General features: G+C 37.4%; 1 protein-coding gene across 3 annotated transcripts in view; it reads left to right on the top strand.

Moving 5' to 3' along the window:
• Positions 1–13,949, top strand: part of Dhx9 (DExH-box helicase 9) — a 37,791-nt gene extending 23,842 nt beyond the window's left edge. For all 3 annotated transcript variants that reach the window (XM_005363875.3, XM_005363874.2, XM_005363876.3), the window contains 14 exons: positions 1,714–1,870; positions 4,031–4,131; positions 5,280–5,493; positions 5,641–5,735; positions 6,001–6,074; positions 7,503–7,655; positions 8,393–8,553; positions 9,369–9,480; positions 9,699–9,860; positions 9,973–10,100; positions 11,275–11,504; positions 11,599–11,714; positions 12,046–12,246; positions 12,966–13,949. In XM_005363875.3, coding sequence (XP_005363932.1) covers positions 1,714–1,870; positions 4,031–4,131; positions 5,280–5,493; positions 5,641–5,735; positions 6,001–6,074; positions 7,503–7,655; positions 8,393–8,553; positions 9,369–9,480; positions 9,699–9,860; positions 9,973–10,100; positions 11,275–11,504; positions 11,599–11,714; positions 12,046–12,246; positions 12,966–13,653 — 2,592 coding nt within the window. In that variant the 3' untranslated portion in view covers positions 13,654–13,949. The remainder of the gene's footprint in view (positions 1–1,713; positions 1,871–4,030; positions 4,132–5,279; positions 5,494–5,640; positions 5,736–6,000; positions 6,075–7,502; positions 7,656–8,392; positions 8,554–9,368; positions 9,481–9,698; positions 9,861–9,972; positions 10,101–11,274; positions 11,505–11,598; positions 11,715–12,045; positions 12,247–12,965) is intronic.
• The last annotated feature ends 236 nt before the right edge of the window (positions 13,950–14,185 follow it).

Here is a 14,185-nt window from a genome sequence, read left to right as displayed (position 1 = left end):
AAAAAAAAAAAAAATACTCCATTTATACCACAAAAAGTGTGATACCTTTTAAAGGATATCCTACATTGTTTTATCATGCAAACTATCCAGAGTTGCTATTGGAATCTAGTAGTTATTTTTTTAAAGCATTTTCTTTCTTTTTTTTAATAATTATTTCTTTATTAAGTATACAATATTCTGTCTGTGTGTATGCCTGCAGGCCAGAAGAGGGCACCAGATCCCATTACAGATGGTTGTGAGCCACCATGTGGTTGTTGGGAATTGAACTCAGGATCTTTGGAAGAGCAGGCAATGCTCTTAACCTCTGAGCCATCTCTCCAGCCCCCAGTTACTGTTTTTTAAAACAGGGTCTTGTTCTTTAGCACAGATTGGCCTCTGATTTCCAGTCGTGTTGCCTTAGCTTTCCTAGTCAGTTATTAAAAGTATGAGGAACTACATCCAGGTGTTTGACTCGTGACTTGACTTGAGTGTCATGCTAGTTAGTGGTCTTTAAGAATTTTAATTAATGTCCTGAAATAATAACATGGATGGTTATTTAATATTCTACTTTAAAACTGTTAAAGCTTGTCAAATAAATAGCATACTGAGAACTTAATGTGTATTCTTTTATCTCACATGGAAAACTCCATCCCAATTTAGAATTAACATTGTGACTAGAAAGTCTGGGCAAAGTTATCTTCTCTGACTGACCACAGCTTTGCCTGTGGCATTAAATCCTCCTTGATCTTTTTCTTGGAGGAGGGTGCTTCGAGACAGGGTCTCTCAGTAGCTCGTTGGAGCCTGTTTTAGAACTCGAGTTGTAGACCAAGCTGATGCCAAACTCACAGAGATCTGCCTGTCTTTGCTTCTCAAATTCTGGGATTAAAGGTGTGTGACACTATGCCTGGCTAAATTTTGAAATAATGGGCACACCTTTTAGTACTATTAGAAGTATGTGTTTTAAAACTGCTGTGTATTAAACACTTGTATTAAGCAGATAGATGCTCTACGATTTAGCTAAATCTCCTTTCCTAGCACTGGAACTTCATTATTTTGAGGAGCAGATTCATTCTCTGACCCCACCCGATAATAGCATACCTCTCTGTTCAAATTCTTTTCCTACAAAAGTATAGTATTTTTGAGATGAATATTAAGTCCAAAAAGTTATATATACAAAGGATATGAAGGGATTACAAATATAATTGAGGATGCTGACCTGGGAGACAATTTAGACTTTATAAAACTAAGTTGTTATGGCTATTGTTTTATTTAAAATAATTTTTGTCATGTTTCTAATGAAAGTTGCTTGTTATAAACTTAATTTTACCAAAAAATAGTTAAAGTGTTTGTATAACTAAAAGTTTTTTCCCCTTAAGTATGCAAGTACACTTACAGAAACAGGAAGGGCTGGTAATGAAAGGTCAGTTGGTAGAATGTTTGCCTAGCATATACAGAAGCTTTGAGTTTGGTTTCCTAGCAGTACATAATGTGCTTATGATCCCAGCCTTTAGAATTGGGAGACAGCAGAACACAGTCTAAGGTCATTTATGACTATAGTGAAGTCAAGGCCATGCTGAGATTCTTACCACCAAAATGAAAATAAAACTCACTGTAATATTTTTTCCACTTTTTTAAAATTGATATCAAAAACAATTTCAGTAATGTCTTAAGACTATCACAAATCTTAAGGTGTATTTTACCACCGTGTTTAAACTTTTGTTTTCATTTTAATAGACTGACTTCCTATTGGTAGTACTACGTGATGTCGTTCTAGCTTATCCCGAAGTCCGCATCGTTCTTATGTCTGCAACTATTGATACTACTATGTTCTGTGAATATTTCTTTAATTGCCCTATCATTGAAGTTTATGGAAGGACTTTCCCAGTTCAAGGTAAATGTTGTGTTGATGTGATAGGAAGAAAATCATGATTTGTGCTGGAGGTTTTCCATTTTCTTAATTTAGAGGTCAGCGTGATAGTTTAAAAGACTGAAAACATGTCATTGGCTCAGTCACCTGTAACAACTCCATTCAGTCCCAGGGGAATCCAACCTCCTCTCTGGTTTTTATCAAATGTCTTAGCATTTGGGGAACCTTGCTTGCCTGTGGTACTTTGTTTTCCGGAGTAAAATCAGATTTCATTCACTTTTTGAAAGTGATTTCTATGCTTTTTAAAGTTCGATTCAACATAGAGCTCATAATTTTATTGAAATAACATATAATCCAATTGAGGAAATATGAAAATATGCTAAGAGCTTTAACATTTTGGTGAAGTGTGTTCGCATGAAATGACTAGCCATGCTATGTTACTATATTTTTTAGTTCAGTAGTAAATTGTAGGAAACAGAAATGGGTTATTCAGTGTTTGTTGTATAAGCACAAAGACCTGAGTTTAAATACTTGCCCAGCACACCCATCTAAAAAGCCAGTTACTGTAGCTTATGCTTGTAGCCCTGGAACTAAAATATGTTAGGAATGGGAGCTTCTACAGAACTCCCTGACCTATCAGTGAGCTCAGATTTTGTGAAAAACAATTGAGAAAGATTCAAACGTACATACAATACACTATAAAAGGTTACTATACCAATGAAGTATAAGCTAATTTTATTTCTCAGGGTATGGGTTTTAAAGTTCAAATATTTGCTGTGCATATGTACTTTGGAGCTTTATCAAGATTTTTAGAGGGTAAGAACCTAGTTTCTTACAGATTGCAGTAAGAAATTGTGGATAATATTGTAGTGACTCTTAATTGCTGTAAAGAGACACCATGGGGGCTGGAGATATGGCGGCGGTTAAGAGCATTGCCTGCTCTTTCATAGGTCCTGAGTTCAATTCCCAGCAACCACATGGTGGCTCACAACCATCTGTAATGAGGTCTGGTGCCCTCTTCTGGCCTGTAGGCATACACACAGACAGAACATTGTGTACATAATTAATTAATTAATTAAAAGTAAAGACGCCATGGAAAGGTTTTGGGTTAGTCCATGATTAATATGGTGTCGACCACTGAGGAAGGCAGGCATGCCTCTGGGACAACAACTTGAGTTGATAGAATCATACCTATGCTTTTTAAAAAATTGGTCATCTGAACTTTTGAAATAACTTCCTGCACAGTCCAATTGAGGAAATGCAAATACCCTAGGAGACTTAACAGTTTGCTGAAATGAATATTCATGCCACTGCACTTGTTAAAACTTTTATTTGTATTTTGAGTTCTGCCTGCACGCATGTCCATGTGAGGGTGTCAGATGTCCTCAAACAGGAGTTGTAAGCTGCCAGTTGGGTGCTGGGCACTTGAACCTGAGTCCTGGAAGAGCAGCCATCTCTCCAGTTCCATTCCACTACATTTTTAAAATCTGTACTAATCTGCAGGCAGAAGTCAGTGATGGGCACAGTTTGACCAGAAAGTAGATGGTACAAGATTATACCTAAATCTCAAAATACAAATATACCCTGAATAGAAAAGTACGTGGTAATTAACAGATTTCCTTGTCAGTGGAATTTACTACTACTCAATATGTAGATTTGATAACAAATTTCGATCCTAATGTGTGTAGTTCAGAGTGACTGGAGAGCATTACTTAATAGTGAATAAAATTGATGGACATTAATTTAGGCGATGGTATGTGCACCTTTGGTTTGCAGTCTTGGTGGTCACTGGTGAAGATACATAAGACAGATTATAGAGACAATTCTTAACTTTTTTCGAATTTCAGGCACATTATTGGTTAGCTATCTTCCAGTCTTCAGAGTAGGACAGTATATACGGTTTCCAAGTGTATTTCTTTGAAAAATGTGTATAAAGGAGAAGCCCCAGCTGGTTATGTAAAAATTTATGTAAGAATTACCTAAATTTTTGCCTAGAGTTCAAGGGAGACATGTTTAGTTTACATTGTTGAAGTTTAATTATGAAAATTCACTGTTGGAATGTATAGTAGTTGGGAAAACTCTGGTTGAGCAATTTGAATTACAGATTAGGTAATGAAAATCATTTTACAGATGTACCATTTTGTAAATTATCAAGTGCATAACTAATGTGATTATCCTTGCCAGAATATTTTCTAGAAGATTGCATTCAGATGACCCAATTCGTTCCCCCTCCAAAGGACAAAAAGAAGAAAGATAAGGAAGATGATGGTGGTGAAGATGATGATGTAAGTAGATTTCTTTACTCACATTCAGGAATGAGAAATGTTCATTGTGAGAGTGTTTGATGGAGAAGAAAATAAGTGGTTAAATCATAGCATGAATTAAATTGGCATTTCAGAGTCCTTTAAAACCATTTTAAATGTCTATTATTAGGTTAATGACTATTAATCCAAATAATTCCAGGTTCAGTGCCAAGAGACTTCTAAGACTACACAGGTTAAGTAGTTTATGGCATAAAAGTCTTAAAAGGATTTCTATAAAGTTCTGGGACTGTTTGTAGTTGAATTCTCTATATCTCAGGAAAATAATAGGAAATTCAGTTTATCATAGGTTCTATATAGATTCATGGATATCAGTCGTATAAGTACTTCCAGAGATGTTGGGGCAAGTGTGCTTCCTTGCAGGTCAAATTGCAGGTAAGTCCCTGATGAAGGTGATAAGAAATGAATATGGAAATGCCCCTTACTCCTGACCTTCTCTCTGCCTTAGAAGTTGGTCAATCTCTGTTTTTAGAGACAAGGTTTCTCTGTAACAGCGTGGCTGAAACAGTTTGCTTCCCCAGTGCTAGAGTTCACAGTGTGTTTTCCCAACCAAGCATAAATCAAATATGCCATGCCTTCCTTTGAGCCACTAACCAGGTACCAAACAATGACATGGAGACTTAATAAATATTCATTACGAATGCTTGTCTTTGTGCTTGTTTCTAGCTAGCTCTTAATAACTTACCTATTTCTCTCTCCATCTATGGTTTGCATTGTGTCTTCTGTATGTCTTATTCCCACTGGTTGGCTACTGACTGACTGACTGACTGGCTGGCTGGCTGGCTAGCTTGCTTGCTTGTTTCAGGAGTCTTTTTTTCCTTGTCCTCTTTTTCTATTTATTTTCTGCCTAGCATCCAGGCTAATTCTCCTGCCTAGCTATTGGCTGTTCAGTTGCCTTAAGATGAAACATTATCATTAAACAAATTCCATATGAATAAATGCAACATATCTTTACACAGTTGAAGTGGTATTCCAAAGTACTGGTTTCATAATGAAAGTATTACTATCTACCCTAGGGTTAAACAGTATTGTTAAATGTTACTTGCTTAGAAACAATAAACCCAAGAGAATTGAACCGTTAATTATGCGTGACAAATCCCGTTTTCTTGCAGGCAAATTGCAATCTAATATGTGCTGATGAATATGGTCCAGAAACAAAATTGAGCATGTCTCAGTTGAATGAAAAGGAAACTCCTTTTGAACTCATTGAAGCTCTCCTTAAGTACATCGAAACCCTCAATGTTCCAGGGGCTGTGTTGGTCTTCTTGCCTGGCTGGAATTTGATATATACCATGCAAAAGCATTTGGAAAATAATTCACATTTTGGTATGACTGAGTTCTCTTGTTTTAGGTTTACGATGAATATGTTTACTTTTATACTAGCTTGTATGTTGCTGTGTTTAATGAAGGTATGTGTAATGAAGAACAACGTTTTAACTTGCTCTTTTAGTTCTTATCCTTTTTGTATTGTAGGAAGTCACCGGTATCAGATTCTACCTCTGCATTCTCAGATCCCTCGGGAGGAACAGCGCAAAGTGTTTGATCCCGTTCCAGATGGAGTGACCAAAGTAAGGAGGGAATTACAGTGAGGTCAGATGTGAAAGAGATGTCAAATATTAATAAATGTTTGAATGCCTCTTGGAAAATGAATAAATATCAAAATCTAAATAGAAAAAGGTCTTCCAGTCTAACCTTGATAGACTCCCCCCCCCCCTTCTTATTCCTGTTGTTGTAATTCCTCTTTTACTACGGGTTAAGAGATTTTCTGGTCATTTGTGTGTTCATAAGTGGAATATTTTCTGTAGTATAATTTTTTTTTTGTATTTTTTGCAGGTTATTTTGTCCACAAATATTGCTGAGACAAGCATCACCATAAATGATGTTGTTTATGTCATTGACTCCTGCAAGTAAGTTCCAGGGAATCTTTTTTTACTGTTAGCAACTGCCACACTTTATCATATAACCTTTTGTGTAATTTTTCAATTTACTGAAATTTTTTTTATGGTTTATTTAACTTTATTTTATGTGCATTGGTGTGAAGGTGTCGGATCCCCTGGAACTGGATCTTCTGACAGTTATGAGCTGCCATGTGGGTGCTGGCAATTGAACCCGGGCCCTATGGAAGAGCAGCCAGTGCTCTCAACCACTGAGCCATCTCTCCAGCCCCCTGTATTTTTTTTTTTTATGTGTATCAGTGTTTTCTTTGCTTAAATGCCTGCACTAGTTGTGTGCCTGGACGCCTTGGAGGCTAGAAGAGTGTATAAGCTACCCAAGAACTAGAATTAAAGATGTTGTGAGCTGCCATGGGGTGCTGCTGGGAATTGAAACTTAGGTCTTATGTAAGATAGTCACTGAGCCATCTCTATAATTATTTCTTTTGAAGTGTTTGTGTTGCCTATGCTCACCTCTAGACTTGAGATTTTTCTTACTAAGTACTGGGGTTTGTATCATTGCTGTGTACCATAACACTTAGTTTTTAACTTCATTGTCAAATTCTATACTTTTAGACCCATTGTGTTTGTATGTCTTAGATGTAGTTGAAGAGTACAGACTAACCATATTTAGTAGACAACAAAAATTTACCAGTAATATTTTACTTCGTTTCATAGTTATATGTTTTTGAGTATTCTGTTGTTTAGGGATGACATGCAGTGACCATACTTTAAGCCAAGTATCCTGTAAGCAGTCATTCACTCTCTTGATCAAACCTATCTATCTATCATATCTTTGAAGAAGTAAGAATATGTCCTATCACCTTTGGTTAAGGTGTAACGGACCCATTTATTTAGTTTCCCACATAAACATAACCATTACTCAGAGTGACAGTCTCACTCCTTTAAGAATGTAGTGAACTCCAGACTGGTGGTTTGGCATCTATAGTGCAACTGACTTACAAAATTTATGTGAGTTGAGGCATGGTGTTGTCTATAGGTAAAGTCAGTTTGTGTGCTTTTGTTGAGGACAATAAAGCCTGGTTAAAGCTGGCATTATTATTGCACATGTATCTTTCTAAGTAGATATATTCGTCAGTCATTCTGTTTTGTTTTTGAGTGTGTATGTTCACACCCATGCATACAACTGTAAGCCTGAGGCAACTTCATCTCTGCACACACCTTATTCTGAGATAAGCTTTGTCCTTGAGCTCGGGAACACACTGGCTGACCAGAGAATTTCTAGAATCTATTATCTCCACATCAAGCATGTTATAATTTTGCTTAGGGTATGTGGTGCATATAATGTTGATGTATCTTTGAATAGATTGGTAGCTAAGAATATAAAGTCATTGATTCCTTCCTTACTTGTTCTGTCTTCAATAACTACTTTTTCTTGTTTAGACAAAAAGTGAAACTGTTTACTGCTCATAACAACATGACCAACTATGCTACTGTGTGGGCATCAAAAACAAACCTTGAACAGAGGAAAGGGAGAGCTGGCCGAGTGCGACCTGGGTTCTGCTTTCACCTGTGTAGTCGAGCTCGTTTTGACAGGTAAAGTCTATTTTTAATTTGACATTGGTTGTATGTAGAAGTAAGTGAAGATCATGGAGAAAATTCTTAGCATTTCTTACTAAGCTGTCTTGTCCAATGAGATCAGTTTTAAAATAAGAACCTTTTTAAATCTTGTGTGTGTATGTGTGTGTGTGTGTATACAAATATGTGCAGTTCTTCCATCAGTGTTTCAGTGAGGTATATTTAAACGAAATGGGATTATAGTGAGACTATAAAAAGGAATTTAGAGGTTGCTAGTGTTGTTTAACAAAAAGATTTGTGGATATTAATTCCATTTCTTTATCAGTTTGGAATTACAGATTATACAGGGATAGCTATTTTTTTGTTAGCCATGTCTTAAAATTTTAGGTTTTAGTCCATTGACTAAGACAGATTAACCTTGCTGGCCTTGAACTTGAGGGTGTGCCTGACTTTATCACCAAGTGCTGAGATTAAAGACCTGTCACCCATATTCAGCAGTAGAGTAGTTCTTATTTTTATTTTTACCATATTACCTGTTTCATAGTACTCATTCCCAAAAAACATTGGATAATAAAGATGAAAGATACATGATATTTAGAGTTCTGGCTAAATGTGTAATTAGGACAGACAGTAAGTAATGTTCTAGAAAAAAATTAGTTAACTGTTTTACCAGCAATTGTAAAGTGCAGATATTGTTGGATTGTCATTGCACACATAGGTGAGGCTTACTTTTTTTCTGCTCCTGTAAATTTTAGACTGGAAACTCACATGACACCAGAGATGTTTAGAACTCCTTTGCATGAAATTGCTTTGAGCATAAAACTTCTGCGTCTAGGTGGAATAGGCCAGTTTCTTGCAAAGGCAATTGAACCTCCACCTTTGGATGCTGTGATTGAAGCAGAACATACGCTTAGAGGTAAATGCTGATACCTTATGCTATCCGTCCTTAGGTAGCAAGTTCCACTTAACAAGTGTGTCAAATGAAGATAGACTTGTTCGTAAAGCTGTGTTAGTAAAGGCTTCTTAGCATCACAATTATCTTGAGCTTGAAGGCTGAAGGAGAATATACGGTATATATAGAATGCTACATCTTAAGAAGCAGTACATGCATTATTCCTTGACTTGTATTTAATATTAGCATGTATGTTTTAGAGTCTTTTTATCCCACATCTCAGATCTGTTATAAAAGTAGTGTAATGAAAAGTGAAGGCATTGAAGTCAGAAGCGCTCTGTATTGAATTTGGAATTTTGTGCTCACTGTTAACTCAGATTCAGTTTTTTTTCTTTTCTTTCTTTCCTTTTTTTTTTTTTTTTTTTTTGGATTTGCGAGACAGTGTTTCTCTTTTGTCCTGGAACTAGCTCTTCTAAACCAGGCTGGCCTCGAACTCACAGAGATACGCCTGTCTCTCTGCCTCCCGACTGCTGGGATTAAAGGTGTGGACCACCACCGCCCAGCTTCAATTTCTTTTTTATGGGTTATGTGGATACTTAATGCTGTTATTATTTTATTGACTAACTTTGGGCTATAGACCATCCACATTTGCCCAAAACCTGTTTGAGTAAAAGGAACTATAAATAGTGTCTTGTATTTAGTATATCAGAATTCTTTTTTTTTCCATGTTTTTTGACTGAATCATTTGCTCTGGCTTTATACTTGACTCTTGCATGGACATATAATGAAGTATGTACATTTATTGGCATTATCACTCACGAATAAGTATCTTCCCACAGAACTTGATGCTTTAGATGCCAATGATGAGTTGACTCCTCTGGGACGAATCTTGGCTAAACTCCCCATTGAGCCTCGTTTTGGAAAAATGATGATAATGGGGTGTATTTTCTAGTAAGTTTGTTTTCTTGTTTGTAGTTTAGATGGGATGGCTTTTATAAACGGAGGTGGTCTGTCTAGAAAAAAATTATGGGGGAAATGTTTTGTTTACAGGCCAGTTAGGTTCATTACTTGTAAGTAGTATCCTCTCCAACAAAGGTTTCTTTCTGTTCATATTTGAAAGCCTTTCTGGCATAAAGATTGTGATTCACTGTTAACTTTTATTTTCCCAGTGTGGGAGATGCTGTCTGTACCATCTCAGCTGCTACCTGCTTTCCAGAGCCCTTTATCAGTGAAGGAAAACGCCTGGGCTATATTCACCGGAATTTTGCTGGAAACAGATTTTCTGATCATGTGGCTCTTTTATCAGTATTCCAAGCCTGGGATGATGCTAGGTATGGAGTTAAAGGCAATTCCTTAAGGAACTACGTAACTGTCTTGAGTTCATAGTCCTGCATGCAAACTTGCTGAGCCTTTGAGAACAAATGCTTTTCCATTTTGTTTTAGGATGAGCGGAGAAGAAGCAGAGATACGATTTTGCGAGCAAAAGAGACTCAATATGGCTACATTAAGAATGACTTGGGAAGCCAAAGTACAACTTAAAGAGATTCTGATTAACTCTGGCTTTCCAGAAGGTAAGATGTCTCTCATTTGTCAGCTGATAATTGTGGCTCATGTTGTAAGTTCAGAATCCAGGAAGCTAAAGCTAGAGTAGGCTCATTGAGAATTCAAGGATTGACAGCTTAAACTAGTGATTGCCTAACACCCTTTCTCAATTACAGGAGAAAGCTTCCCCTTGCAAAATATTCTTTGTGAACTCTTGTCTTAAGCAACATGTATATTGACAGCAGAGTACTCGTAATAGTCTCAGCTGTTTGTTGAAACATAATATAATTCTATGATGCAACACTAATCCAACTTTCCATTTCCCTATAGTTGAGTTTGTCTTTTCTAAGTAGATTAAACTTTGTGACCTGAGAAGATTAATGAAAAGTAGAATGTTTGTTAGCACCAGGAAGTAGAATTTTAAAGGGTTATGAATTGAATTCTTTCTAAACTGACACTGTGAAAATCAAAGGGAGATTTTATATATTAGAACCTAAAATAATATAGGTGAAGCTACTATTCAGCTTTTTATAGCAAGTAGAATTAACATTGTTTAGGCTGTGTGGTGGCAGTGCATACCTTTAATCCCAGCACTTGGGAGGCAGAGGCAGGCGGATCTTTGTGAGTTTGAAGCCAGCCAGGTATGCAAGAACTAGTTCCAGGAAAGGCTCCAAAGCTAGAGAAACCCTATCTAAAAAAAAATTGAAAACAAGGAAAAAAACAGCATTTAAATGATTTTGGTACATTCAAGTACATGTAGTAGAAATGATTTTTATATAGCACATTGCTGTTTGGTTTCCGTTCGATGATAAAAGTACTGCTAGGGTGTATCTTGGCTGAAAATAGCCTTCATTGCAGTGACTTTTAGATTGTCCTTTTCATCTTCTGCTAGTAATAAGAATGGATACCTTTGGTTACAGAATCTTATCACAAAAGCTCCTTCAAATAGTTGTCAGGGCGCTTAGCAGAGTCATACTATTACCTCATTTTTTTTTTTTTTTTTTTTTTTGGTTTTTCGAGACAGGGTTTCTCTGTGGCTTTGGAGCGTGTCCTGGAACTAGCTCTGTAGACCAGGCTGGTCTCGAACTCACAGAGATCCGCCTGCCTCTGCCTCCCGAGCGCTGGGATTAAAGGCGTGCGCCACCATCGCCCGGCCTTATTACCTCATTTTTAACAATCATTTCTTTAAATTCTTTTTAACAGATTGTTTGTTGACACAAGTGTTTACTAACACTGGACCAGATAATAATTTGGACGTCGTTATCTCTTTGCTGGCCTTCGGTGTTTACCCCAACGTATGCTATCATAAAGAAAAGAGAAAGATTCTTACCACTGAAGGGCGTAATGCCCTTATCCACAAATCATCTGTGAACTGCCCTTTTAGCAGCCAAGACATGAAGTACCCATCTCCCTTCTTTGTTTTTGGTGAAAAGGTAAGATTAGGGAAGTCTGAAGGATCAGTTTTCTATTCATGCCATAGCTAATTACCTGTCAGTGTGTAACATTTGGCCTTTTTTTAATCTGCAGATTCGAACCCGAGCCATCTCTGCTAAAGGAATGACCTTGGTCACCCCCTTACAGTTACTTCTGTTTGCCTCCAAGAAAGTCCAGTCTGATGGACAGATCATATTTATAGATGACTGGTATGTGCTTTCAGGTGACTCCAAACTGAATTTTTAGAATTGAGAATTTTTAGAATTCAATTTTTATTTTGAAACAAGACAAGATTTCTTTCATGTTTAAGGTTTATTTTATATTTTATTTTCTTGGATATGCAAATCTTTGATTCAGTTATAGGATTGGTCATTTTTGAGTTGTTTTATATGGTTATTGCTGATTATTCATGCTTTCATATAGCCTTGGAAAATGTCTAATTCTAATAAAATAAGCACTTAAATTTATGACACATGGGAGGCAAATTTATTAACCTAAATAGTCATCTGTCTCTTTCTGTGTATGTCTTGTTTCCCTTAGGATCAGACTGCAAATATCACATGAAGCTGCAGCATGCATCACAGCCCTCCGGGCCGCCATGGAAGCTCTGGTTGTTGAAGTGTCCAAACAACCAAATATCATCAGCCAATTGGACCCTGTAAATGAACATATGCTGAACACGATCCGTCAGATTTCTAGGCCTTCAGCTGCTGGTATCAACCTTATGATTGGAAGTGTACGGTGAGTACTTAATGAAATTTTTGTGTGTAAAGCATTTGCAGAATTATTAAAGTTAGTTGGTAAAGTTCTTGCCACTTAGGTTAAAATTATAAATAAACATTAAATATGGAATTTGGTGTGACACAGAACAAAAGATTTCCTTTTGCTTTTTTTTAATCTGTGTGCACAATATCGCCACATACTAAATAAAATGCAGAAGAGTAGAATGTATCGAGTGTTGTAAGCTAGTTGATACACTTTCCGTAATACTGTGTTGATATTTCCGATACAGTATAATTCTTCCTCAAGTAGAAAGATAGGCATTTAATAGAAACTGTTTTAAGAAATATGAAATTTCTTAAAATTTCATCAATGTAGTGCCCCCTACATTGATAACATATTTGTGTTCAATGGATGCTTACGTTTTTCATTTAGGTTTACTAGTTTTTAGTATTTTATTGAATTTAATTATTGTAGTTGTAGACATACTGATTATTATTAGTCTGCTTAACATTCTTTAAAGCATGGCTTCAATGTCATCCTGCTAAATTAACTATTATAATAGTATACAAATATGCAGAAAGTCCTTTGTATTTTTATCAAGTTATTTGCTTCTAATTTCAGTATAGCTGAAGTGTTATTAATTCTGGTCTCTTTAATTTAGTGTGCACAGCTCTGGATTCATTCCCTTTTACCACACATATACCTAAAGAGGTTTGTTGTTTTCTTGCTTTTCCTAGGTATGGCGATGGTCCTCGCCCTCCTAAGATGGCCCGATACGATAATGGAAGTGGATTCAGAAGAGGATATGGTGGAGGAGGATATGGCGGGGGAGGATATGGTGGTGGCTATGGTGGAGGAGGCTTTGGAGGCGGCTTTGGAAGTGGTGGGGGAGGCTTTGGAGGTGGCTTCAACAGTGGCGGGGGTGGCTTCGGTAGTGGTGGGGGAGGCTTTGGCAGTGGTGGAGGTGGCTTTGGTGGTGGCGGAGGAGGCTTCGGTGGTGGGGGAGGTGGTTTTGGTGGTGGCAGAGGCGGCAACTTTGGGGGTAGTGGAGGCTTTGGAAGCGGTGGGGGAGGCTATGGTGGAGGAGGTGGGGGCTATGGAGGTGGTGGTAGTGGTGGGGGCTATGGAGGAGGCAGTGGAGGCTATGGAGGTGGTGGGGGAGGTTATGGTGGTGAAGGTTACAATATTAGCCCCAACTCCTACCGTGGAAATTATGGCGGAGGTGGTGGTGGGGGGGGATATAGAGGAGGTTCCCAAGGGGGCTACAGAAACAACTTCGGTGGAGACTACAGAGGATCTAGTGGCGATTATCGTGGATCTGGTGGGGGCTACAGAGGATCTGGAGGATTCCAGCGAAGGGGTGGCTATGGAGGTGGTTATTTTGGACAAGGAAGAGGAGGAGGGGGTGGTGGTGGTGGTTATTAAGGCTTGTGTCAGCCTATGCAGACAATTTAAAAATGCATGCTACGTGTTTTTCCAAGATGTTTATTTGCACCCAAAAAGCAAACCCATTTTCCACTTAATCTGTAGCTTATTGTAGTTTCAAGCAAGGAAGAATGTAGACTAGTGATTTTTGTTTATATTGTAATGTAAAATATGACCTATTATACAGGTATCATAACATACAGTTTGTATTTTTTCTTCAAGGGATAAAGGTTTGCCTTTTAACTTGACATTTTCTTGGTTTTCATTTAATAGAAAATAAAGTATTACACTGAAAATTGGCTGTGTTTTTTTTTTTAAGAGAGTTTGAACACCCCCACCCCCTTTTTAGGCATGTCAGCATCTCCAGGAACTAACTGGTTTGCCTCTGTTTCCCAAGTGCTGGGGTTAAGGGTTGTACACCACACCGTATTGACTTCACTTCTGCACTCCAAGCACTTTTGTACCTTGTTGAAACATTTGACCTTAGCTGAAACACTGTCTTTGAAAAAAACCAAGGCCAGCATTTTCTTTT

This window comes from Microtus ochrogaster (assembly GCF_000317375.1).
Source record: "Microtus ochrogaster isolate Prairie Vole_2 chromosome 6 unlocalized genomic scaffold, MicOch1.0 chr6_random_2, whole genome shotgun sequence".
Lineage (NCBI taxonomy): Eukaryota > Metazoa > Chordata > Mammalia > Rodentia > Cricetidae > Microtus > Microtus ochrogaster.
This window is presented reverse-complemented; position numbering and strand designations above follow the sequence as displayed.